Below are 26,998 nucleotides of genomic sequence, written 5' to 3'. Positions count from 1 at the left end.
TGTGGGGGAGGGATGGACAAATCACAAAAGGCCTCTTGTAGTAGGAATTTGAACTTGAATAACTTGTTATTCTGTGCTGGACACTGTGCTAAGTGCTTATCTGCATCAGCTCACTTATTCTCCACCATAATCCCTAGAGAGGGACACTATTATGATCACCCCCATTTTACAAATGCAAAAACCAAGTCTGTGGATTGTTAGAAATAATCAAAATAGAATAAAACTGAAAGTGGCTAAAGCCAAACAGCAATATGCTTTAGATTAAAAAAAAAATCACATTTAACCAGAAACTGAATACTGTAAATATTGAGCCAGAGGAATTAAGACCTTACGTTGTGAATTTTATAGGTGACTAAAGTTTGATGGAAGAGTAAAGCATTCTTGCCAATGTTTACGTCTGGAAAAAACTGACCCAGAAAAATTGAACTCGGACATAAAACATGAACTTTTGCAGTAGGAGAAGGGAAATTGGTAAAATCTTGAAGGAAGATTGGTAAAACTTGTTCTGTGCAAAAGCTCACTGATGAATTGAACTTTAACTTCAGAATTCAGAAGGAAGAGAGTTTATTGCAATAAAAATCATTTTGTCACAGTACAAAAATATTGGTGCTGAGAAAGAGCTTACTTGTATTTTATAAAACACTGAATATGAAAATGAAATTAGCTTAATGGCGTTTGTTCACTCTGGAGGAACGAGATATTTACATATATCTTTGCTTCGGACAACATTAGTATGATCTTAGTACATACATTTGAAACCATAAACATGGGTTCCTTGGGGTCCAAATCATACAGTAAAAACTCTCTTGACTTGGCCACTGGGGCCTAAGAGAGGAGGCAAGGGAGGCTCCTGCAGGGACTGGAGGGTGACAGAGGCCCTGTTTCAGCCCAAAGACCTTTGAGGAGAAGAATGGTGACAGGGAGGGATTTGGCCATTTCGATCATGGGCGCTTTCTTGAAAGAATGCATGTTGAACCAGAGACATGAGTTTGGGTCACACTTCCACTAGTGTCTGCTGCCCTCTGCTATTTCTGTCTTTACCACCTATGCTACAGGAGCCCAAAGACTTCCTCACATGTTGGCTGGGAACAAGGACAAATGCATTCCCTCAAAATGAGAAGTAACAGTTGGAAGAAATATGCATACAGGTTGGGAAGGAACGTTAGCTTCCCAAGAGGCGTGTGAGATGTCTTGGAGGAGGCTCCTCACTCCCTGAGGTCAATGCAGAACAAGCCCATGTCAGAGCAGTGGTGCTTTGTGTAGGTCACTGTCTGTGGACAAAGGACCATTCAGTTTCTTGATTTACCCTTAATGTCACCTTTATAAATCAGCCCTCATTTCTTGTTCACATTTCATCTTCAAAAGAACAATTAAAAATCTCCTACGGATATCACAACTATTGCTAAAGTTGACAGATGGGTACTTAATACATTATCATTAATTTAAATGTGAAAAATTTTAAAATAGCAAGTCTGCATCATTAGTTTCTAGTAGCACTTATACATTACTTGAAAACACATTTAATTCTATGCTCAAGTTAGTAATATGAAAACACATTTAATTCTATGCTCAAATTAATAATTTTTATATAGTATCCATTTCAATTTTGAAATTTGAATTTAGAAGCTGTTTATTCAGAATTTTAAATTATCAAAGTATGATATAGAAGGAGCTATACAGAAATAAGAAATGCACCTCTCTGAATAAGCTATGTACCTAATATGATACTTTTAAAAGATACTCATTAATTTCTCATTCATTCAGAAAATTTGCCTGAATGCCCACTGTGTGCAACGCACTGGACTAGGTGCTATGGGTTAGTTGAATAAAGAACAATCCTGCCTTCAGGAGCTTACAAACTAATGGAGTTTTTCAAAATACTGTATAACAGGTAAGTAAGAAACGATTCCTAATGTAAAGAGGAACGAATACTTCTTGCACTGAGGATTAGTTTGGTTGTCTTTGCGAAAGCTTCTTTCTTTTCATAATATGCGGCCTCATTTACAAATACTGGGTACACAGTACTGTCTCCGCCCAATGGAATAATCTTCCCCTCAAGAGTTAAAAACACAGGATCCCCAGGGTGCAGCGGTTTCCAGTCTTGATCCTTTCAGGAAACAATTAAAATATATAAGTTACATTTGGGTCTTCCCTCTTGCTTTTAAAGTCTTAAGTTGGGCTCTAGATAAATAACAAATTATAGCATTGTATAAAAAAGGAGATGCCTGAGAGATGTGTTGGGAAGCACATGAGTGTTCTGAGCTGAGACTGAGCCATTAATCTGGGCAGCAGTTGTAAGAGTTGCCCATTTAATTTTTATAACTGGTATGTGTAATTAGAGTTTGCTTCAATACCAAATTTGCCTTAAATGTTGTCAAAGACAGTAGAATATTAAAGGGCAAAACTAAATGTGTGTCTCCCAAAGTGTATATTCTATCTCTTGCTAGCTGAAGTTGAATTCTGTTCAGCAAAATTTAGGAAATATCCATTTAAGAGCCTTTAGTGTGCTGGACATTATACTGCTGGTGTGTGTACCATTATGCCTGCCTGCAAAGGGATTCTATTTGGTTGGAGCTCCAGAGGGGAGGCAGGGATGGGCTGGGGCAAGTCTAAGATAAGGTGAATGTACCCCGTGGTAACAACTGAGTTATCGGAAAGGTCTTGCATTAGGGATCTGGACCGTTGATCCCTCAGACACTAATGATATCACATCACAGGAACCCTAAACCAGTCTTTCCCAAACTCTGACAAGTTTGCAGACGGTGTATGGATTTTGTTAAAACGCAGATTCAGATTCTATAGGGCAGGGGTAGGGCCTCAGAGTTTGTACTTTTAACATTTCCCAGCAGCACCTGGGAGTTTACTAGAAAAGCACAATTTTACTCCCCACTGCAAACTTACTAAATCAAAATCTTCACATTAACAAATCCCCAGAGATTCACAGGCACAACATTAAAATTTGGGCAGCACTGCATTATGGCAATTTTCTCAACCGTGACTGCACATTGTAATCACTTGGGATGTTTATTTATTTTTTATTTTTTATTTTTATTTTTGGGATGTTTAAAAAATATAGATTAGGGATCCCTGGGTGGCGCAGCGGTTTGGCGCCTGCCTTTGGCCCAGGGCGTGATCCTGGAGACCCGGGATCAAATCCCACATCAGGCTCCCGGTGCATGGAGCCTGCTTCTCCCTCTGCCTGTGTCTCTGCCTCTCTCTCTCTCTCTGTGTGACTATCATAAATAAAAAAAATAAAAAAAATAAAAAATAAAAAATATAGATTAGTAGAGGGGCTGGGTGCATTACAGATGCATGAAATCAGCATCTCAAGGGCAGGGCTCAGGCACCATTAATTAAAAAAAAGTTATTTCAAAATTTACGTACAACAAAATTTATTCATTTTTTGCATAGCTCTATGAGTTCAGACATAGGCATAATATAGAGTCAGGTAATCATACAATATGTAACGAAGGTGCATGGTTCTACCACACGCCTCCTTTGCTACCCTCACACTACTTATTTATAGGTCACTATTGGTTGGTTTTGTGTTTTATAGCCCCAGGTGATTCCGCAGGACAGTGTGTTGGAAACTTCTCTGGAGCAGTGATTTTCAGCCAGAGATGTGCTTCTAGAACAAGTGACGCTGCTTCTTTGCCACACCTGTGGGAATTCCAAGGGTGTGCAGGGCTACCCAAACCTAAGCCACATGAACATCACCTGGTGAACCTAATGCATTTCCTGTGTCCACCTTGATGAATTAAATCAGAATCTCTGGGGATGGGACCTGGCAATCAAGATGTTTTCAAAGCTCCTCATGTGATTCTCCTGCAGCCCAAGTTTGAGAAGCACTGCTTTGGTAGCTTTTGTAACAGGTTCCAAGCCTTTGGGGGTCTATCCTCTAGATCACTCCAGTGAACATCCCTGATTGAGAACTCCATCACTCTTAGAGCAAAACCTGGACTGTGTCTCTAGCTCCAGAGTCTACTGTCCTCTCTGTTCATCCTACTACTCCATTGACACTGGTCTTGCTGTTCCTCAAACACACCAAGTCTGTTCCAGCCTTAGGGCCTTTGGACTTGTCTTCCACGTGCCTGACTTCTCATGGTTCAGGTTCCAGATTCAAAGCCGTCATCTCGGAGCTTTTTCAGACCATTCCATCTAACAGGAACCCTCTGTTAGCCTCTATTACTCTGTTTATTTCTCTTATAGTACTCATTACAATTTGAAATGATCTGGTTTATGTGTTGTTTACTTATTCATGCTCTGTTCTCCCCTGATTAGTACGCAAGCTCTGTGAGGGACCTTGTCTATCTGGAATCTTGGGGCCCAGAACAGGCTTAGTAGTCATTCAAATATACTTATTGCAATAATTAATGAACCACTTGTTTCTTGCAGAGTACTCAGCCATCAGATCAATACCATCCTTCCTTTCAAGACCTACTACTAACCCTGTTTGTTACTGATCTCTGCCTCACTTCTCAGCCTCTACAGCATGATTTTTATACTCTTCAAGGATCATTGAGGAATACAAATATCAAAAACAAAAATCCTGTGCTGTAGCCAGTTATGACACCTACATCTTGGCCTGTTTCTGCGCTTGCTATTTTTGTTACCTGTAGTGCTTCCTCTCTCTCTCCCTCAATCTTTATCTTTCTTTCCTTTAAATCACTGTGCCCCTTCTTCTGGTTTCTACCTGGATCCCACTAAGCCACAAAGCACAATTTGCTCCACTTGTCTGTATTTTTGGGCAGGCTACTTTATTAAGTTGTAAGTCTGGATCAGTGGCTTTCTACCTCGATTACCCAGGCCAATAAGATCAGATGATCTGAGTGGGATCCTGGCACCGTTATGTCTCAAAGGCTCTCTAGGCGTGTAGAGCCAGAGTTGAAAGCCCCAGACTAGATAACCCGCCAGGTCTCTTCCATCTCTGATGTCTGAGGGTGAGTAGGGGACTCACGATGGGGACAGATGTTTTAGGTTTTGGAATCCTTGCTCCTCCTTTTTTCTACATTTACCTTTTCCAGATTTAAACCTCTGACACCCTCCCAAGAGCCTTTTGTTCTCCCTTAATTATGCAATAATTGATCAAACAAGACAAGGAAGAGATACTGGGGTTCTGAGGAAAGTGAGGAATGCTGGCAGAAAACACTGCAAAGAAAGAGGTTCTGAGTATTTTGCTCTAACCTATTCAGTGCTGATCACAAGGAGGTGGCAGCAACGTGGTCAACTGCAAAGAACATTAGTTCTGGATCTGCCACTGATAGCTGTATGACTACGGGAAAGATCTAATTTCTGAACCTCTGTTTTCTTTTCTTTCTTTCTTTTTTTTTTGAGTGTAGTTGACGCACAATGTTACATTAGTTTCAGGTGTACAACATAGTTTATACCTTATGCCCTGCTCACTGCAAGTGTAGCTATCATCTGCCACGATATAGCCCTATCACACCTCCACTGACTATATTCCCTGTGCTGTGCCTTTTATTCCACGATTGATTCATACCATAACTGGAAGCCTCTGTCAGCCTCAGTTTTCTTGTGTTTAAATAGATAAAATAATTCCAAGTGCAATGGGCAGGAATTTCACCTTCTCTGAGAGGCCTTGTCAGACCCCTTCCTTTCTACTTCATTATTCTGGTATAGCATCTGGTTATCTTGTTTTCCAAACCACAGTTTAGAGTTTGGGATATCAATACCATAAATACCACAAGAGTATAGGCCATGTGCGCAGATGTATCCCCAGAGTTAGCCCAAGCTCTACTCGATAAACATTTACTGAATGAAGGTCTGAATACCCTACCTACACTGCAGTGTTTTTGAGAACCCAAATGTGCTAATGTATGCAAAATGGATTATAAGGTGTAAAGTTCTATTTGGGGACATCTGGGTGGCTCAGTGGTTGAGCGTCTGCCTTTGGCTCAGGTCATGATTCTGGAGTCCCAGGATTGGGTCCTGCATCGGGCTCCCTGCATGGAGCCTGCTTCTCCCTCTGCCTGTGTCTCTGCCTCTCTCTCTGTGTCTCTCATGAATAAAGTCTTTAAAAAAATAAAGTTCTTTTTGAAAGTTGGGTCTCATTATTTTGAATGTTAAACAAAAAAACAGCAAATGCTACCTGCAGATTAGGGTGGATCAGAGCAGCAATATCTCCATTTTCATTCCTGGGATAGTCAACTTTCTCCATTATTTTATAGACTTCAATAGCACAAGGAGGAAATTCTTTTCCTATGGTGAAAACAATATGTATAATTAGTGACTAAAAATGCTTCTTGAAAAAAAGGAAGTTGACACTTTAGGGAACAACAGCAACCAAACAATGAAGATAGACAACTACAGGAAGAACATACCATGTTAGTTAAGGATATTCATAAACAACATTTGACCAAAAAAAGTTCTCAAACTATTTCTATTAGTACACTGTGCACAAACACACTAAAGGATAAATGTAGAAAACAGAACTTGAGAAGCCAGTGTAGGAGAAAGGGAGGCTAGGATGGGAGTCAGGATACCCAGGCTTTAACCTAGCTGTGCAATCTCAAGCAAGATGCTTCCCTTCTTGAGGCTCACTTTCTTCACCTGTCCAATGAAAGTTTTGAACTACCTTATCTTGGAGGCCCTTCCAACTCTGACATTCTATGATCATAGAACCTCAGGAGGATTTCTGGCAGGTTAGATGACTTCAGCAGCAGACCCCATGTCTCTTAACTAAGTATTGTGAGACCTCAGGATGCAGGCAGCCTGCCAATAGTGGGGTCCTACTTCCAAAGATGCAGCAACATTAAACAGCCCAACGGCCAGAAACTTGGAAAAGGAGTAGTTTACGTGTATGTCAGACAACTCTGAGCAACCAGGACGACCCGATACTGTACTATGTTTGCAACTCAAAGGAAAATCTTCTTTTGTCTTTAGAGCAGAAAGCGCAGCCAGGATTGGACTGTGGAGATCCTGTGATCGCTTCTGTATCAGTTAGCTTTTGCTGCTTCACACACTACCCCAGAACTCGGTGGTGTCATATGGTGACCTTCAATTTAGCTCATGGTTCTGCGGGTTGTTTGGGCAGTTCATCTGGTTTAGGCTGGCTTGCTGATTTCTGACTGGCTTGCTCATGCATTTGTGATGTGCTGGCAGGTCAGCTGGGGGCTGGATGACCTATGATGTCTTACTCTCATGTCTGGCATTCGACAGGCTGTCAGCTGGAGCTAGGGTGTCTGAGTTCTTTGCTTCATCACCTCCCATTATTCAGCAGGTGAGGCTAGGCGAGGCTGACCCACGTACTGGCAGTACAGGGTGCCTAAGGGGAGCAAGAGAGTAAGCTCTAGTGCACAAGTCCTTTTCACATTTCTCCTGTGGCACAAAACACATAACACAGCCATGCCAGATTCAGCAGGTAGGGAAATAGACTTCATTTCTTGGTAGAAGGATCTAAAACACCGCATTGTAAAAGCACAGACTCAGGGAACAATTTGTGGCCATTTTTACAATCTACCCATTCTCCAGGTGAAGATGGAAACTTATTAGGTGTCATCTCCTTAAAGCAGAAGGTCCATGGGAGGAAAGGAAAAAGTGCTAGAATACAAAGGAGCATGTTTTTGCTACTTCAAATCTCAGAGTTCAAAGGAGCCTCAAATGCCCAACTTCATCAGTGCTTGAGTCTTCTCTCTATCTTTCCAGCCAAGTGGTCATCTTACTCTGGCTTGGACAGCCTCACAAAGTGTGGTCCATTCCATTGTTAGCGTTGTTGTTTCTAGGTAACTTTATCCCACTGATTCTATTCTGCCCTCAGAGTCACAGAAAACATCTAATTGTTTTCCAATATAGTACTTCTAAAACTTTAATATAAAATCTTCTTTTGCCAGTCTGAACACTCTTATTCACTATTCATATGTGGTCACATTCACGAGCTTGTGTGGGAAGGTGCTTTGTAAACTGACGTTTTATGCACGTCTTAGGGATTATTCTTATTACAGTTTTCAAACTCTTTAGCATTCTCAATTTTCTCCTTGGCCTACCTCTAGTTCATAGATGCTCCTCCTGAAATATGGACTCAGAATTTATTCACGGTTCCCCAAGTGATGTTTATTCAATGCAAAAGAGAGACCATCATCTCCTTTATTCTGGGCTTTTTTTTTTTTTTTTAACAGAAAAGCAAACTTTACACCTGAAATGTACTTAACTTAAAACATTTGCTTTGGGCAACTGCTAAAAATTGTCAGGACTTTTTGGGTCCACCTCTTGACCGTGGATATTTTCCTGCAAGCTTCCTGCCACCTTTCATTTATATATAAGTATGTCACATATATCTTTATCCAACTTACTAATAGTTTTGAGTAGCACAGAGTCAAGGATGGAGCTCTTCTGCACATTTCTAGAGATTTTTCTCTAGGTGGTTATCCCTTTGTCAGCATTCTTTGGATTATGGTGCTCTTTCCATGTTAGTTAAAAATCCACCAAACTAGAAAGTCAAAATTAATAGTGGTTTAAAATTTTTGAATTGCAGAATCCTTTGCTTAAGTGAAATGTTATAGGAAAGAGCAATAAAACAGAACTGCTCTGGAGCTACTGTCCTGGAATGTCCCAGAGCTCCTAGAATAGCTAAGGGATCCCCAACCCCTGGGGTAGAAGTCTATGGATTGTGATTTGGAATCCATGTTTTCCCATTCAGATCTGTGGCCTTCTACCTGGATACATAATTTCTTAACATATTGTAGTCCCACACTTATTATTTGAAGGGTTTCTTGTGAATTAGTGGTTGCCTTCCCAACAACAGGTCCATTTGAGGCTATAGACCCTCTTCTCAGATAAAGATGGTAAAAAGCTGATTTTCAGTCTTTATGACTTTGGAGTCAAAGGATTCCCAAGTACAGAAGAAATTCCTGTGATTGCATAGGGTGCACAATCTACCGTTAAGGAATTATATGCCCCATGACACTGAACTATTCTCCAGCTTTGTCTCTATAATGACCCACTCCATAATAATTTCAATTCAGCCTTCTGGAATAATTATTTACATAGTCTCTCTCTTTCTCTCTTTAAATAATTTTTTTAAGTTTTAAAAGTTTTATTAAATTTTTTAAGTTTTAATTCCAGGATAGTTAATATAGTGTTATATTAGTTTCAGGTCTCTTTGGTTTTATTTTAATTACACCTTATTCTAAAAACAAAAAAATTACACCTTATTTTAAAATTTTAAAGTAAATTTATTTTTAGTAATTAATAGACCTTTTCCTGCAGTTTTAGGTTTACCAAATAAATGAGCAGATAGTAGATTTCCATATATGACTCCACCACCAGCCTCATTTAATTATTTTTTAATTACACAAATAACACATGAATGCATCATTCACTTCAAAACAGAACAAAATTAACATGTTTTTTCCTCCCCTCCTCAGTAATCACTGTTACCAGTTTGGTGTGTTTTCTTCTAGGACTTTTCCAGTGCATTAGCATATACATAAGTATTCTAGTAAGCATTTATCATTATTATTCTGAAGAAAATTGGTATGCTGCATGTTTTGGTCTGTAGCTTGCTTTCTGTAATTAACAATGTATTTTGAAGATCTTTCCACATTAGTTTATTGAATTGCTCACCAATGGATCAATATTCAGGTCATTTATATTGTTTTCCTCTTACTAGTGAAGCTGATACCCACCCTTGCATATGACCTATTGGGTATCCATGTGCTTGTGTTTCTTTGAGATATGGAATTGCTGGGTCATAGGATTTGTGCATTTCAAAAAGTTGATGCTGTAAAAATTCTCTCTAAAGTGTCCTTACCAATTTATACTAGCATAGATGAGAGCACCCTCTTTTCCTATGCCTTTACCAACAGTTAATATTATCAGATTTTCATATTTTTTCACTCTAATGGGAGAGAATAGTTTCTCATTTTAATTTGCATTTCTCTGATTACTAGTGATATTGGACACCTTTTCATATTTAATGGACATTTGTACTGGAAATTAGTAGGAAAATGAGAATTTTATTTGGGGAGCTTTACCTGGTAGCTGCTTTTCTTAAATGTGTCTATTCTAGTCATTGAGGAATGGCTGAAGTGAATAACATTTTTAAAAAGCATCTATTACCGGGGGGGAGGGGCAAGATGGCGGAAGAGCAGGGTCCCCAAATCGCCTGTCCCCACCAAATTACCTAGATAACCTTCAAACCATCCTGAAAATCTACAAATTCGGCCTGAGATGTAAAGAGAGACCAGCTGGAATGCTACAGTGAGAAGAGTCCGCGCTTCTATCAAGGTAGGAAGACGGGGAAAAAGAAATAAAGACACAAAAGGCCTCCGAGGGGGAGGGGCCCCGCGAGGAGCCGGGCTGAGGCCGGGGCGAGTGTCCCCAGGACAGGAGAGCCCCGTCCCGGAGGAGCAGGAGCTGCACCAACCTTCCCGGGCGGGCGGAAAGGGGCTCGCAGGGAGTTGGAGCAGGACCCAGGAGAGCGGGGATGCCCTCGGGCTCCCGGGGACACTAACAGACACCTACGAGCGCAGGAGAGCGCGCGGAGCTCCCTAAGGGCTGCAGCGCGCACGGCGGGGCCGGAGCAGCTCGGAGGGGCTCGGAGCGGCTCCGCGGAGGGGGCTGCGGGGCGGGAGCGCGAATCCAGCAGCGCAGGCCCCGGAGCACAGGGCGCCGGGACACAGCCCAGGATCCCGCCTCCCCCGGGACAGGCAGAGGCCGGGAGGACCCAGGACAGCAAGGACGCTCCTGCCCCGAGCTGAGCAGATCAGCGGCCCCGCCCCGGAGCCTCCAGGCCCTGCGGACGGAGAGCCGAGAGCCCCGAGCCCCGTAGTTCCTGCGGAGGCTGAATCCAGGCTTCCAGAGCTGCCACAGCCACTGCGGCTGTTCCTCCTGGGGCCCCCCGGGGTAAACAACCCCCGCTGAGCCCTGCAGCAGGCAGGGGCAGAGCAGCTCCCCCAAGTGCTAACACCTGAAAATCAGCGAAACAGGCCCCTCCCCCAAAGACCAGCTGGACGGACCAGTGATACTCCCCCGTGTTCCAATACAACTTGTTTTTGGCCACTCTGCACTGAGCAAAATGACTAGAAGGAAAACCTCACTTCAAAAGAAAGAATCAGAAACAGCCCTCTTTCCCACAGAGTTACAAAATCTGGATTACACTTCAATGTCAGAAAGCCAATTCAGAAGCACCATTATACAGCTACTGGTGGCTCTAGAAAAAAGCATTAAGGACTCACGAGACTTCATGACTGCAGAATTTAGATCCAATCAGGCAGAAATTATAAATCAATTGAATGAGATGCAATCCAAACTACAAGTCCTAACGACGAGGGTTAACGAGGTGGAAGAACGAGTGAGTGACATAGAAGACAAGTTAATGGCAAAGAGGGAAACTGAGGAAAAAAGAGATAAACAATTAAAGAACCATGAAGACAGATTAAGGGAAATAAATGACACTCTAAGGAAGAAAAACCTACGTTTAATTGGGGTTCCCGAGGGCGCCGAAAGGGACAGAGGGCCAGAATATGTATTTGAACAAATCCTAGCTGAAAACTTTCCCAATCTGGGAAGGGAAACAGGCATTCAGATCCAGGAAATAGAGAGATTCCCCCCCTAAAATCAATAAAAACCGTTCAACACCTCGACATCTAATAGTGAAGCTTGCAAATTCCAAAGATAAAGAGAAGATCCTTAAAGCAGCAAGAGACAAGAAGTCCCTGACTTTCATGGGGAGGAATATTAGGGTAACAGCAGACCTCTCCACAGAGACGTGGCAGGCCAGAAAGGGCTGGCAGGATATATTCAGGGTCCTAAATGAGAAGAACATGCAACCAAGAATACTTTATCCAGCAAGGCTCTCATTCAAAATGGAAGGAGAGATAAAGAGCTTCCAAGACAGGCAGGAACTGAAAGAATATGTGACCTCCAAACCAGCTCTGCAAGAAATTTTAAGGGGGACTCTTAAAATCCCCCTTTAAGAAGAAGTTCAGTGGAACAATCCACAAAAACAAGGACTAAATAGATATCATGATGACACTAAAATCATATCTGTCAATAGTAACTCTGAACGTGAATGGGCTTAATGACCCCATCAAAAGGCACAGGGTTTCAGACTGGATAAAAAAGCAGGACCCATCTATTTGCTGTCTACAAGAGACTCATTTTGGACAGAAGGACACCTACAACCTGAAAATAAAAGGTTGGAGAACCATTTACCATTCAAATGGTTCTCAAAAGAAAGCAGGGGTAGCCATCCTTATATCAGATAAACTAAAATTCACTCCGAAGACAGTAGTGAGAGACGAAGAGGGACACTATATCATACTTAAAGGATCTATCCAACAAGAGGACTTAACAATCCTCAATATATATGCCCCGAATGTGGGAGCTGCCAAATACTTAAACGAATTATTAACTAAAGTAAAGAAATACTTAGATAATAATACACTTATACTTGGTGACTTCAATCTAGCTCTCTCTACCCTTGATAGGTCTTCTAAACACAACATCTCCAAAGAAACGAGAGCTTTAAATGATACACTGGACCAGATAGATTTCACAGATATCTACAGAACTTTACATCCAAACTCAACTGAATACACATTCTTCTCAAGTGCACATGGAACTTTTTCCAGAATAGACCACATACTGGGTCACAAATCGGGTCTGAACCGATACCAAAAGATTGGGATCGTCCCCTGCATATTCTCAGACCATAACGCCTTGAAATTAGAACTCAATCACAAGAAGAAGTTTGGAAGGACCTCAAACACGTGGAGGTTAAGTACCATCCTGCTAAAAGATAAAAGGGTCAACCAGGAAATTAAGGAAGAATTAAAAAGATTCATGGAAACTAATGAGAATGAAGATACAACTGTTCAAAATCTTTGGGATGCAGCAAAAGCAGTCCTGAGGGGGAAATACATCGCAATACAAGCATCCATTCAAAAACTGGAAAGAACTCAAATACAAAAGCTAACCTTACACATAAAGGAGCTAGAGAAGAAGCAGCAAATCGATCCGACGCCCAGCAGAAGAAGAGAGTTAATTAAAATTTGAGCAGAACTCAACGAAATTGAGACCAGAAGAACTGTGGAACAGATCAATAGAACCAGGAGTTGGTTCTTTGAAAGAATTAATAAGATAGATAAACCATTAGCCAACCTTATTAAAAAGAAGAGAGAGAAGACTCAAATTAATAAAATCATGAATGAGAAAGGAGAGATCACTACCAACACCAAGGAAATACAAACGATTTTAAAAACATATTATGAACAGCTCTACGCCAATAAATTAGGCAATCTAGAAGAAATGGACGCATTCCTGGAAAGCCACAAACTACCAAAACTGGAGCAGGAAGAAATAGAAAACCTGAACAGGCCAATAACCAGGGAGGAAATTGAAGCAGTCATCAAAAACCTCCCAAGACACAAGAGTCCAGGGCCAGATGGCTTCCCAGGGGAATTCTATCAAACGTTTAAAGAAGAAATCATACCTATTCTACTAAAGCTGTTTGGAAAGATAGAAAGAGATGGAGTACTTCCAAACTCATTCTATGAGGCCAGCATCACCTTAATTCCAAAACCAGACAAAGACCCCACCAAAAAGGAGAATTACAGACCAATATCCCTGATGAACATGGATGCAAAAATTCTCAACAAGATACTAGCCAATAGGATCCAACAACACATTAAGAAAATTATTCACCATGACCAAGTAGGATTTATCCCCGGGATGCAAGGCTGGTTCAACACTTGTAAAACAATCAATGTGATTCATCATATCAGCAAGAGAAAAACCAAGAACCATATGATCCTCTCATTAGATGCAGAGAAAGCATTTGACAAAATACAGCATCCATTCCTGATCAAAACTCTTCAGAGTGTAGGGATAGAGGGAACTTTCCTCGATATCTTAAAAGCCATCTACGAAAAGCCCACAGCAAATATCATTCTCAATGGGGAAGCACTGGGAGCCTTTCCCCTAAGATCAGGAACAAGACAGGGATGTCCACCCTCACCACTGCTATTCAACATAGAACTGGAAGACCTAGCCTCAGCAATCAGACAACAAAAAGACATTAAAGGCATTCAAATTGGCAAAGAAGAAGTCAAACTCTCCCTCTTCGCCGATGACATTGATACTCTACATAGAAAACCCAAAAGCCTCCACCCCAAGATTGCTAGAACTCATACAGCAATTTGGTAGCATGGCAGGATACAAAATCAATGCCCAGAAATCAATGGCATTCCTATACACTAACAATGAGACTGAAGAAAGAGAAATTAAGGAGTCAATCCCATTTACAATTGCACCCAAAAGCATAAGATACCTAGGAATAAACCTAACCAAAGAGGTAAAGGATCTATACCCTAAAAACTATAGAACACTTCTGAAAGAAATTGAGGAAGACACAAAGAGATGGAAAAATATTCCATGCTCATGGATTGGCAGAATTAATATTGTGAAAATGTCAATGCTACCCAGGGCAATTTACACGTTCAATGCAATCCCTATCAAAATACCATGGACTTTTTTCAGAGACTTAGAACAAATTATTTTAAGATTTGTGTGGAATCAGAAAAGACCCCGAATAGCCAGGGGAATTTTAAAAAAGAAAACCATAGCTGGGGGCATCACAATGCCAGATTTCAGGTTGTACTACAAAGCTGTGGTCATCAAGACAGTGTGGTACTGGCACAAAAACAGACACATAGACCAATGGAACAGAATAGAGAATCCAGAAATGGACCCTGAACTTTATGGTCAACTAATATTCGACAAAGGAGGAAAGACGATCCACTGGAAGAAAGACAGTCTCTTCAATAAATGGTGCTGGGAAAATTGGTCATCCACATGCAGAAGAATGAAACTAGACCACTCTCTTGCACCATACACAAAGATAAACTCAAAATGGATGAAAGATTTAAATGTGAGAGAAGACTCCATCAAAATCCTAGAGGAGAACACAGGCAACACCCTTTTTGAACTTGGCCACAGTAACTTCTTGCAAGATACATCCACGAAAACAAAAGAAACAAAAGCAAAAATGAACTATTGGGACTTCATCAAGATAAGAAGCTTTTGCACAGCAAAGGATACAGTCAACAAAACTCAAAGACAACCTACAGAATGGGAGAAGATATTTGCAAATAACATATCAGATAAAGGGCTAGTTTCCAAAATCTATAAAGAACTTATTAAACTTAACACCAAAGAAACAAACAATCCAATCATGAAATGGGCAAAAGACATGAAGAGAAATCTCACAGAGGAAGACATAGACATGGCCAACATGCACATGAGAAAATGCTCTGCATCACTTGCCATCAGGGAAATACAGATCAAAACCACAATGAGATACCACCTCACACCAGTGAGAATGGGGAAAATTAATAAGGCAGGAAACAACAAATGTTGGAGAGGATGTGGAGAAAAGGGAACCCTCTTACACTGTTGGTGGGAATGTGAACTGGTGCAGCCACTCTGGAAAACTGTGTGGAGGTTCCTCAAAGAATTAAAAATAGACCTGCCCTACGACCCAGCAATTGCACTGTTAGGGATTTACCCCGAAGATTCAGATGCAATGAAACGCCGGGGCACCTGCACCCCGATGTTTCTAGCAGCCATGTCCACAATAGCCAAACTGTGGAAGGAGCCTCGGTGCCCATCGAAAGATGAATGGATAAAGAAGATGTGGTTTATGTATACAATGGAATATTACTCAGCCATTAGAAACAACAAATACCCACCATTTGCTTCAACGTGGATGGAACTGGAGGGTATTATGCTGAGTGAAGTAAGTCAGTCGGAGAAGGACAAACAGTGTATGTTCTCACTCATTTGGGGAATATGAATAATAGTGAAGGGGAATATAAGGGAAGGGAGAAGAAATGTGTGGGAGATATCAGAAAGGGACACAGAACATAAAGACTTCTAACTCTGGGAAATGAACTAGGGGTGGTGGAAGGGGAGGAGGGCGGGGGGTGGGGGTGAATGGGTGACGGGCACAGAGGGGGACACTTGACGGGATGAGCACTGGGTGTTATTCTGTATGTTGGTAAATTGAACACCAATAAAAATTAATTTATAATAATAAAAAAAAAGAAAAAAAATAAATAAATGTGAGACAAGATTCCATCAAAATCCCAGAGGAGAACTCAGGCAACACCCTTTTTGAACTTGGCCACAGTAACCGGAGAAGGACAAACAGTGTATGTTCTCATTCATTTGGGGAATATGAATAATAGTGAAAGGGAATATAAGGGAAGGGAGAAGAAATGTGTGAGAAATATCAGAAAGGGAGACAAAACATAAAGACTTCTAACTCTGGGAAATGAACTAGGGGTGGTGGAGGGGGAGGAGGGCTGGGGGTGGGGGTGAATGGGTGATGGGCACTGAGGGGGACACTTGATGGGATGAGCACTGGGTGTTATTCTGTATGTTGGTAAATTGAACACCAATAAAAATAAATAAAAAAAATAAAAAGACAAAAAAAAAGCATCTATTACCATGATCATGGCAAATTTGACAATTGCTATTTCAATGTTTAGTGATTAAGTCACTACGTGTGCTCATTCCAGCTTTTTTCTGATTTATTTATACACATACACACTAACAAGGAAACAATTCCTACCTCCTACTTACCTTCATTGAAATTATGTATAAAATCAAGAGCATACTTAATCATTTTTCTCATTTGATCCAAAATATCAGCTCTCAGAACCCCTTGAGGTTGGGGACCAACTTCTATACCTCGGTACAGAGGGGAAATAGTCACATTTATATAAGTATTACAATATATTCTAAAGTTGAGCATTTTAATATATCAAGGTCTATGATCCTATCATTAAAATTATTAGAAAGGTAGACCATGTAGCATCACGGAAAATATTTGAGACAATGTTAAGCAAAAAATAAAAGCAGAACATTTACATGTACATGTTATGAGCATAGTGAATTAAGACTGGGAGAGATCATGGAAAAATATCAAAGAATTATATTAGAGTAGTAAAACTTTGGGGTCATTTTTCTTTAAATTTCCTTAAATATTGTCAAAATATTTAAATATCATCATATTGAGAATGTAAATGGAGTAGACAAATTTATATTGACAAAATAATTGGTGGCCACAAAGAGAAACTGTCATAGACCTATTCCTTAGTTTTGACAGGAAGAAAGTCATCCATTTAAGTCACAGAAATCTAGAGCCATGGATGTAAGTCAACATGACAATCTATGTGACCCTAGAGCAACAATCTTGCCCTTAGCATAACAACCCATCCTGACATGATAGTGCAATAGTGTTAGTTTTCCTTAGAATGGATTTGTATCCATTTCTTTTCACTCCAAACCCAATCCACCCTCACATCTACAAAATACTCTTCCTCTAAATGAAATATTTAGTCACTCCCCTCCTGTTCCAGTCTCCCATAGTCATCCTTCCAGTCCTTACCTTCTCTACTTTTAAACCATTGACCAAGTATAATATCATTCATTCTCTTTCACTCAATTCATATGTATTCATATACATTCCTTTTGTCCATTTTATTTTCACTCAGTTCTTTTATTTCTTGATTCACAAAACTTTTCTGTATTTGATCTTCATTTTTTTTATTTGTTGTGCTTAGTTTTCTTGTATACACATTTCGACATATTTTTAAGCATGTAGTGTTAAGTGTGGCCGAGGTATGCAACTTGTGTATAAATGATTTGTACAGACATGCAAAAATGTATTCAAGGATATGTTGTGGAAGACATTGTTAATTGCCAATCCAAAAGCCATTCCACCTTCCCCCTTTCTAACAGAGTCCTGATTTTGGTTGGGTATCCAATCTTCCAGGTAAGGGCACTTTTCCCCAGCTCAGGTGTAAATGTGAGTAATATAAGTCATCACAGTACTCCCAGTACCCTAGTTATTGATTTAAGAATGGATATGTGACCTGGTTCTGACAAATGGTTACAACAGAAGGTTTGTGAGGGGAGTTCCTAAGAACTTTCTTAAACCCACTAGATACTGTCTTGTTGGCATATGATGCCTAAAATTACGGTGGGCATCTTGTGGCCATGGATTGCTAAAAAAAAATGGTGGTAAAGATGGTAGACTAGAAAGATAAAAAGAACCTACCCCCTCATAATGCTGTTGAGCTATCAGATAAAATAATAAATTTATCTTATTGCTTAAGCCATTTGTGAGATAGAAGGTGTGGTGTGGGCAGTCCTATGTGGAGAGCAGATATGATGGGTAAGAGTGGGTGTCTTACCCAGAAGAGTCAGTTATTAAAGGGTTTTTTCCTTTCTGATTGTGAGTGAAATATAATAGGGTCACCATATTTTCTAAACCAGCAATTAACTTTGACACAAGATACTGTATCAGAGAAGAATGTTTAAATTTGTAGAAAATGGCCACAGCATAGTCTGAGTGGAGCTAAAGAAGTAATGGTCATAAGAGTAAATCTTCTGAGTCTCAGATGAGGCCATGATGGATCTGGGAGAGTTAGTAGAAGACTCTGTCTAGTTTCTCTTCCATTTGTGTGTGTGTGTGTGTGTGTGTGTGTGTGTGTGTGTGCATGTGTGTGTGCGCCCATGCATACGTGAGAGACAGAGACAGAAAATGAAGAAGATTCTAGGAGCGGCTGGCTGCAGCAAACTGCTTCTTTCTAGAATAAAGTTTATCTAGAATGATCCTGCAACATTTCAGCTGCCTTGGCAATAGAATGCAAAGGTGGTCCTTGTAGGAGGCTAGTAGAAGCTAAAGCAAATTTGTATGGGGCAACAGTTTTGGGTACATTATAAAATGTTGAGTTGGAGATTGTTTCTCTCTGACCGTTAAGTATTTTTCCCCCAATGAATGGATGGTATAAAAATATTCCAAATAAAATAGCAAAGTTACAGGGAGAACATACAATATTTCTAATTATTTATGATGATCATAATACTCTCTCATATTGAAATGTTTGAAAGGTTTTGCTCTATTTTTCAGGCCCAAACATATCGGTAGGTATTTGTTTTGGTTAAGAGCAGCATCACCCTACAAATATCATAGACCAAGACTGCTTTTCAAAGTGCAGAAATCTTTTGATTTTTTTGGTGTCCCAGAAACAAGACCTCTATTCTTTATTGCTAAGCATTTGGTTTGTTGCAAATAATTACCTATGTGTGAATATTTAGCTTACCCCAAGAGATCCCTGATTTTGCACCAAATTATCAACAACTGAATAACCAAGATAACTGTAAATTCTTTTTTTTAAAATAAATTTGTTTACATTGTTTGACAACTTTTCTTTTTCTTTTTTTAAAAAAGATTTTATTTATTTATTCATGAGAGACACAGAGAGAAAGGCAGAGAGAGAGAGAGAGAGAGAGAGAGAGAGAGAGAGAGAGAGAGAGGCAGAGACACAGTCAGAAGGAGAAGCAGGCTCCAAGCAGGGAGCCCGACGCCGGACTGGATCCCGGGTCTCCAGGATCACGCCCTGGGCTGAAGGTGGCGCTAAACCGCTGAGCCACCCGGGCTGCCCTGACAACTTTTTTTTTCAAATTAAATTGCTCTTGGTTAAAATCATTTGAGATCTAACAAAAATATTTTAAGATGTGACAGCAATTTTAATTACTATACTATAGTCTGCAAACAATTACGCTAGCAGGTCACTCAGGAAGAGAGTGGAATATAGATAAAAGAGACTGTGCAAGCCTCCATGTTGGAAGTTGCTAGAAGGCAAAGGTGAATTCACAGGCTAGAAACTGACAGGGCAAACAAGTGAATGGATAGCAAACAGTTAGTGGGAGACGTGACTGCAAATCAGGTGCCTAAGAGGAAGGTTGAGAGAAAAATTTTCGTGGGTCTTTTGTGTTTCTGCATGTCTTGCCAGCAAGACACTGACTGCCTTGGTTCCAGCTTATTTTTCAAGAGTGTTTGTATAGTGAACAGTCTTGGAAGACAGAAATGATCTCTTTTTAGGCACAAAAGGTAGGCATGTTTACTGCACATCTGCACATTATAAAGATTCAAATTTCCTCAGCTCACTATTTCTCTCCTGGAATGTAGAAAGATGTTCAATGAAATTGAGGAAATCTGATATAATTAGAGCCTGCCTGGAGTTAGTCTGCTTATTACTTGACATTATAAGCCATAATGATAAGCAAGGTAACTATAAATATTCTTCAAGAAATAATTTTCTCAGAGTTTCACATAGGACGTATTTTGTGCAATTGTGACAATGGGAAATATGACTTACCAACAGGATACTTGGCTATAGAACGAGTGGTTGCATATTTGAGGGAAGGATGCTCAATAAGATAAACATGGCAGGGTAATGGAGCCAAAGAAGTCTGAAAAGAATTTAAAACATCTTTCTTATTATGTAAAGACCATACACTTTGTTCTCTTTGTCACTAGAGAGTCAATAATGCCTTCAATATGTTTTACTACATCAACTAAGATTAGTAAGACAGCTTTATGAAACACCTTAAGATTCAATGCTATTATTATTGCTTTGAAAACACAGTAGTGAATGACATATGAAATTGAATTCTGCATAGCTTTCTGATAGCAGGTACATTAAATAATTCTCAAGGGCCATGATCAAAGAATATGAAATAAATTTTCCTTCTGAATGGATTTGGTTATTTTTGTTTTCACCACTGGTTACAGTTTTTAGCTTCATATTGGTCACATAAAGAATTTTGTTTCTACCCCTACAGTCCAGGTCTGTGCAGATGTTAGGTGAATTCCCCCATCTCCACTTATCTGAATGAGAATTCAAGATATGCTTCCAGGTTTTGGTGACAACGTCAGCCATGCTGCTTCTATGCCTGGCAACTGGAGCATTCGATTCTTCCTTTAATGAGCAACAAAGAGTTGCTGCATTATGAGCTCCCACCAGAACTACTACTCCCACCAGAACTCAAGGGAAACAGAAATAATGATAATTTTTTACTCTCTGCTAGGTGTGAGGCTAAATGCTTTAAATACTTAATCTTATTTAAGGCTTTTAACAGCCATATGGGTAAGTGTTGCTATAATGCCCATTTTATACAACAAGGAAGGCAAGGTTTTGGAGTGGGGTGTCTTGTTCAAGGTTAGTGAATGAGAAAGCAAGGATTATAAGCCTAAATTCTCCTGGCTACATGGATCAAACTCTTTTCACTAAACTAGACTAGTCCTCTGGAAAGAAGAGAATCCATTACATAGAAATAGACATATATTTCATTATCTGTGGTTTTCCTTGGTTCTTATTTTTTCTAGCATTTTTTTGCTAGCTATAGGATTGCTGGATTTTTCATCTTGTAAATTTCTGAGCCTTAAAATGGTTAGCTTTACGAAGTACTGGAAGAACAGATGTGTGTTGGGGTATCAGGATCAAATGCAGACAAGGGTAGAACTAAAAAGAGCCACTCTTTCTATCACTGGCCTTTAGTCAACAGTAAGTGACTATTTCTTGAGCTTCCTAGAACTAGAATTGAGCTACTTCAACCACACCATTTTAAATGTTGGTATTAATTTTACCAAATAGCCTATGATTTGGTGGCTATCTGGATAAAAGATTTATAATTTTATAGACTCAAGTATCCACAACTTTCTTGTTATTTTATTTATTCTATGTATTATTTTACTCATTTCCTCACCTTTGTTTCTGCCTGTCAACACTGCCTTTATTCTGGTGCCCCTCCTACTCCCTCATCTCTCCTGGACCCCTTCTTCTGACCCTTTTCTGGTTGTTCAGCATCTTATAATTGACTAAAAAGTACAGGAACTATGCTAACTTATAAATTAATAACATTAACATTACCTTAATGTAATGAAACATTTGAATTAAAAGGTCATTCCTGGAATCTTCAAGAATAAGAGTGCACCCCATGTTAGAAGTAGTGTTGTGAAGGTCAAAAATGATGTCATAGGAATCTTCATTGTCTTTTGGGCCAAATAAATGATTTATTTCTTGAGCCCTTCTCACTTCATATGGTAAATCCTTTGACACCTTTTTGCTGTTATTAGGAGAAAGAAGAAGATTAACAACATCTGCGGCTAAGATAACATAAATATACAATAAGAACACAGTGTATCAGGAGCCAGTTGCCAAAACTTTAATATAAAAAATCTGTAAGGGAAGTAGAAACTTATTTGAAAACTTCATAAATAAAAAATTCCTTTTTTGGGATCCCTGGGTGGCGCAGCGGTTTAGCGCCTGCCTTTGGCCCAGGGCGCGATCCTGGAGACCCGGGATCGAATCCCACGTCAGGCTCCCGGTGCATGGAGCCTGCTTCTCCCTCTGCCTGTGTCTCTCCCTCTCTCTCTCTCACTGTGTGCCTATCATAAATAAATAAAAATTAAAAAAAAATTCCTTTTTTTTCTCCATGTGATTTTATGTAATGGTGCATTGGTATGCTCACAACAATAGTTCATTTATGTGGCTGATCCCAGAAAGGGCATTTCAAGTAGAATTTGCCATTCGACTTCAATGTTGAACAAAATTCATTCATTAACTTAATCAATAATTTTTAAAATGTTATGTGTATTGGGCTATTTTATAGGGCTAGACTATCAAGCACACACATAATTTTTTTTTGTCCTGTAGCTAATTTTCTACTGCACAAAAATAGTCAAGCTTAGGTGATCATGTTATCTAATTAGGGATTCTAACCGAGGTCAGGGACTACTAGTGGCCCAGGGCAAACTTTACAAAGTCTGTAAACTCTAAGAAAATGCAGAAATTTGCAGGCATATGCATATATATTCTTTTCCTGGGATAAGTTTTTATCGAATTCTCAAATAAGTCTCTACCTCCCCTTAATCTTTAGGATATACTTTTTCTTACTGTACATGATGATGATTTAAGTTTATTTTTCCTCATTAAACAAGGATTAAATTCTCTGTAATTCCATCTCTTTCTGTTTCTCATTTTTGCTAGTATCTTCAAGGGCCCTACAGTTTGAACCTGGGTAATTCCTGACTGAAATGCAATCAAGAAGGTGGAACAGCCATTTTTGACTGTAAAGCAAAACTATGAGGACAAAGGCTACATACAAGGATTGTGCAGTGGGAAGATAGAAGAGACCTGTGATACTAATGATATTATTGAACCACTGCAACCAGCCCTGGACTTCCAACCTGTGCATTTATTTGTAAAAAAAAGAAAAGAAAACATTTATTTAAGCCACTGTTTTCAGGTTTTATTATACGCAACCAAACATAGTTCCTAATGGATAGATATGCATTTTAATGTTTTTAAGATTTATTTATTTATTTTAGAGGGGAGGGAGGGGCTGAGGGAGAGGGAAAGAGAGTCTCAAGCAGGCTCCCTGCTGAGCATGGACCCCAATGTGGGGCTCAATCCCAGGACCCTGAGATGACTTAAGCCAAATCAAGACTCAGCCACCCAACCAACTGAGCCACCCAAGTACACCTAGATATGAATTTTAAAAGTTAATTCATGAAAAACTGTACTAGATTACTCTACCTTCAATTGATTTGCTTCTAATTCTTCCTTGTGTGAATAAATGGCATCACTAGCCGCCCAGTTGCTTAGAGCTAAGGCTTAGAGTCTTGAAAGATAATGGACACTGCATTCTCCTGCCTGGGGTTTCATAGGGGGAGTCCCAAGAGATGAAGCTGAAGCAATAGGTAGGGGCAGGATCCTAAAAGGCATAACAGCAATACCAAGTTACTTAAATCTATGCTGGATAGTAGATTTTTAAGAATTTTCAACTGGGGACAGGCATGATAAGATCTGTCTGGTTAGGATGATCTCTCTGCTACGAGAGTCAATGGCAGGAAGGATTGGAGTAAGGCGAGATACAGAGATTCTTTAGGAGGCTACTCTAACTGTCCACAGAAGAAATAAACTAAGGAAGTTAAAATGAAGAGGAAGATTGGATTTGCAAAATATTCAATACTTGAATAAATGGGAAGATTTGGTAACTTACTAGACACGGGGCTTGAGGAACGGGGAAGGTTTCAAGTTGATTTCCATGGGGGATTTGATGGGTACTGGTGACATCACTGAGATGGTGAATATAGGGAAAGGAGCAAATTTGAGAGAGGGAAGACAAGAGAAGGGAATTAACTTATCTATTCTGTAACTTTCAGAATCACTCTGAGAGAGAACTGTCTAGCCTCTGAATAGTGTTGAAGTATAAGAACTAGAAAGTGAATTTAATTTAAAAGACTGCTCTCACTGAAAATGCATACTATTGGGGCATCTGGGTGGCTCAGTCAGTGAAGCACCTGCCATTGGCTCAGGTCATGATCCCAGAGTCCCAGGATGGAGCCCTGCATTGGGCTCCCTGCTTGGCAGGGAGTCTGCTTCTCCCTCTGCTCCTCACCCTGCTTGTACTCTTTCTTTCTTTCTTTCTTTCTTTCTTTCTTTCTTTCTTTCTTTCTTTCTTTCTTTCTTTCTTTCTCTCTCAAATAAATAAAATCTTACCAAAAAAAAAAAAGAGAGAAAGAAAATGCATACTATTGAGTGGTTATAGTAAGAAAACTCACCCCAGTCCATTTCAGAATTATTTGAGAAGTTAACATGCTAACTAAATGAGTTATTCTTCAACAAATTTTTGTAGTATAAGAGCTAGTTAAAACCTATTTTAGGTGACCAGATAAACCTTAATTGTATCGACATACCTCAGTCATGAAGATAAAGCATTCCTGAAATTTAAATGTATGCTAGTAAAAATATTTGTTTCACAAAACATAACTAATGTATACTTTTCTCTAGAAAACCTCTATTTCATAAAGTGAGGCATATTTGTACTAAAAGTAGTAACCATATTTTCATCAGCTGTGAGATTAAATTTAAGAAACTCTAAACTGAAGTGTTTATTAGAAAATGGGTACTTAAATCAGTGCTGTGTTAGTTGCTCCTTTGCACATCTTCTACCTTGGTTGTCTTCCAACTTGTTGTAGGCAGAAACCATTTTGTACATAGCCTTGTACTCCCATGGTACCTGGCACAGTGCCCCATGAAGAGTAGGTGTTTAATAATATTTTTAGGTAAATAAAAGAAAGTGGTAGAAAGAAAATACTAACAGCCCTATATATCTACACTAAGAGCTATAAAGATGCAAGCAAAGGGGAAATAATATTATTTATACTGTGTTATGAATAATACCTAGAGTATTACTATTGCATACATTGTGTGCAACGTATTATAAACCAGATGCAATTTAAGTTCAGAAACTGCAGGTAAAGTGTCTTAGTTGCATGAAAAAATAGCAGTCAACCACCTAGAAAGCTAACAAATATGTATGCAAGGATAGTGGCAAAACACTAATAAATTACAAAAGACTATTTGATCTGTTTCTTTAAAGATACGGTTTAAAAATAAAAGCCATTATTATTTATTGTCTCCGTCTATACAGAATGCATTCAAAAAGAAAATCAGTTAAGAATAGTCTTACGTTGTGAAAAGTTTGTAAAAGAGCATGTGAATGCCCAGTTTACATAGCTGAGTAATTCATAGCGGAGTATGATTAAAAGTGAAAGTGATCTTATTCACAACAGTGATTATTTGTATGCGCATGTATATCATGTGCTACCCATACATGTTCTCATTCACATATACCACTTTTCACACACATACCCATACATGCACCTATGCATACAACACAAAATGTAGCCTTACCCAAGATTTTCAGGATCAAAAACTCGATTCAGGTCACAGTCAATATATCTGGTACACTTCTTCACTGCTCTTGGGTTGGTAATAAATGGTTTTACCTCCAGCCCTGTTCTCTGAATCTCAGTGTCATTCTCCAGCCAGTGCTTAACTAGAAATACTCCTGTTAATTCATTCCCATGAGTTCCTCCAAAGATAGCAACCTTTTTAATAGGATCTTCAGTAACATGATAAGAAGTCATTTTTATCAAGTAGTTTTATCTGATTTCTGCAATTCAGAAAAGAGATCAAATAAAACTTAATTTCTTAAGAAAAGTTTAGAAATTTAAATCCAAATGAGACTTTAACCAAAGTGCAAAGTGCAGAGTTCTCTTGAGTGGAGAATAATTTAATATTCTATCACAAGTTCTGAGCCCTGTTTATTATAGGGACACTCCCTTCTTTAGCCCTGCCCTTTACCATATTTGGATTAAAATATGCAGAGATGAACTAGCTACAGTTGTTTAACTTCTTACTCCCTCACATGGTCAGTAGATCTAAATGCAATAATAAATTAGCATCTCATACTAATACAAAAATTCTGTTTTCCTTTCAGCTAGAATGTCCCCTACTGGTGCTTCTATGACCACTTGTAATAGTAAAAATAGTTTATACCTTTCTAATCCTCAAAAATTAAAAAGTTTAAAAAATATATAAAAATAAAGAAGTGGCTCATAACATGCATGCTATTATTTGGTATTTATGTTTCCACTCACATTTAAAAATATTTCTTCTCTGAAATGAGTTCAGATCCTTTTCATATCTGAGGGCATTTGAATCTCACCTCCATAAAACAGCCAAAGGCAGGTCTTAAGGGCCTCCTGTGGAAGCAGCATTGTTTCTTTCAGTATGACTTTTCATGGTCAGAGATACAAGAACCAAATAAATGATCCCAAGGGCCTAGAAATCTACTTTGAAATATGCTTTAATTTGTTTCTGATAAAGTTTGTGGTAATTCTGTCAATTTCTTTAGGATTCTTCCTCACTGTTTGCCTTAATACTAAAGGAAAAGCAGCAGGGAGTAATTTTCAGGCCTGTGTAATACCTGAAAATGTCTTGGGGGATGCTGTATATACTAATCAAATTATGAGTTTATTATAATACGCAGTCTAATTTACTGGCAGAGCAGACTCTTCACTGGGATATGTTACTCAGTAGGGGGTTTTATTAGGGGAACTATCCAGAATACTAAGATGATTACATCCCTTTGGAGAAATGACTCAGCTAAATTGGATTTGATTTCATGCTCAACCATCCAGAAAGTCAAATACGTTCAGGTACTGGAAATACTATGTACTAGTAATGCCGGATTGTCTGATAGGGGTACAACAGGAATAATACATTACAACCACAGAGAAGTTTCATTTTTAACTACATTTCCCACATGT

General features: G+C 39.3%; 1 protein-coding gene across 3 annotated transcripts; it reads right to left on the bottom strand.

The window, feature by feature from the left end:
• Positions 1–547: 547 nt before the first annotated feature.
• Positions 548–25,955, bottom strand: ASPA (aspartoacylase). Of its 3 annotated transcripts, none has more exons than XM_055331023.1 (6): positions 25,578–25,955; positions 21,747–21,942; positions 20,193–20,286; positions 16,606–16,713; positions 6,110–6,219; positions 548–2,107 (listed from the first exon to the last, which is right to left on the bottom strand). In XM_055331023.1, the coding sequence occupies exons 1-6, from the start codon at positions 25,811–25,813 to the stop codon at positions 1,910–1,912; spliced, it is 942 nt and encodes a 313-aa protein (XP_055186998.1). In that variant the 5' UTR covers positions 25,814–25,955; the 3' UTR covers positions 548–1,909. The 3 variants fall into 3 exon arrangements, with proteins under 3 accessions (XP_055186998.1, XP_055187009.1, XP_055187016.1); XM_055331034.1 differs by having other exon boundaries at positions 16,606–16,707; XM_055331041.1 differs by lacking the exon at positions 16,606–16,713.
• Positions 25,956–26,998: the final 1,043 nt, after the last annotated feature.

This window comes from Nyctereutes procyonoides, unplaced genomic scaffold (genome assembly GCF_905146905.1).
Source record: "Nyctereutes procyonoides isolate TBG_1078 unplaced genomic scaffold, NYPRO_anot_genome, whole genome shotgun sequence".
NCBI lineage: Eukaryota > Metazoa > Chordata > Mammalia > Carnivora > Canidae > Nyctereutes > Nyctereutes procyonoides.
Note: the sequence above shows the minus strand (reverse complement) of the source record. Positions and strands in the feature narration are given on the sequence as shown.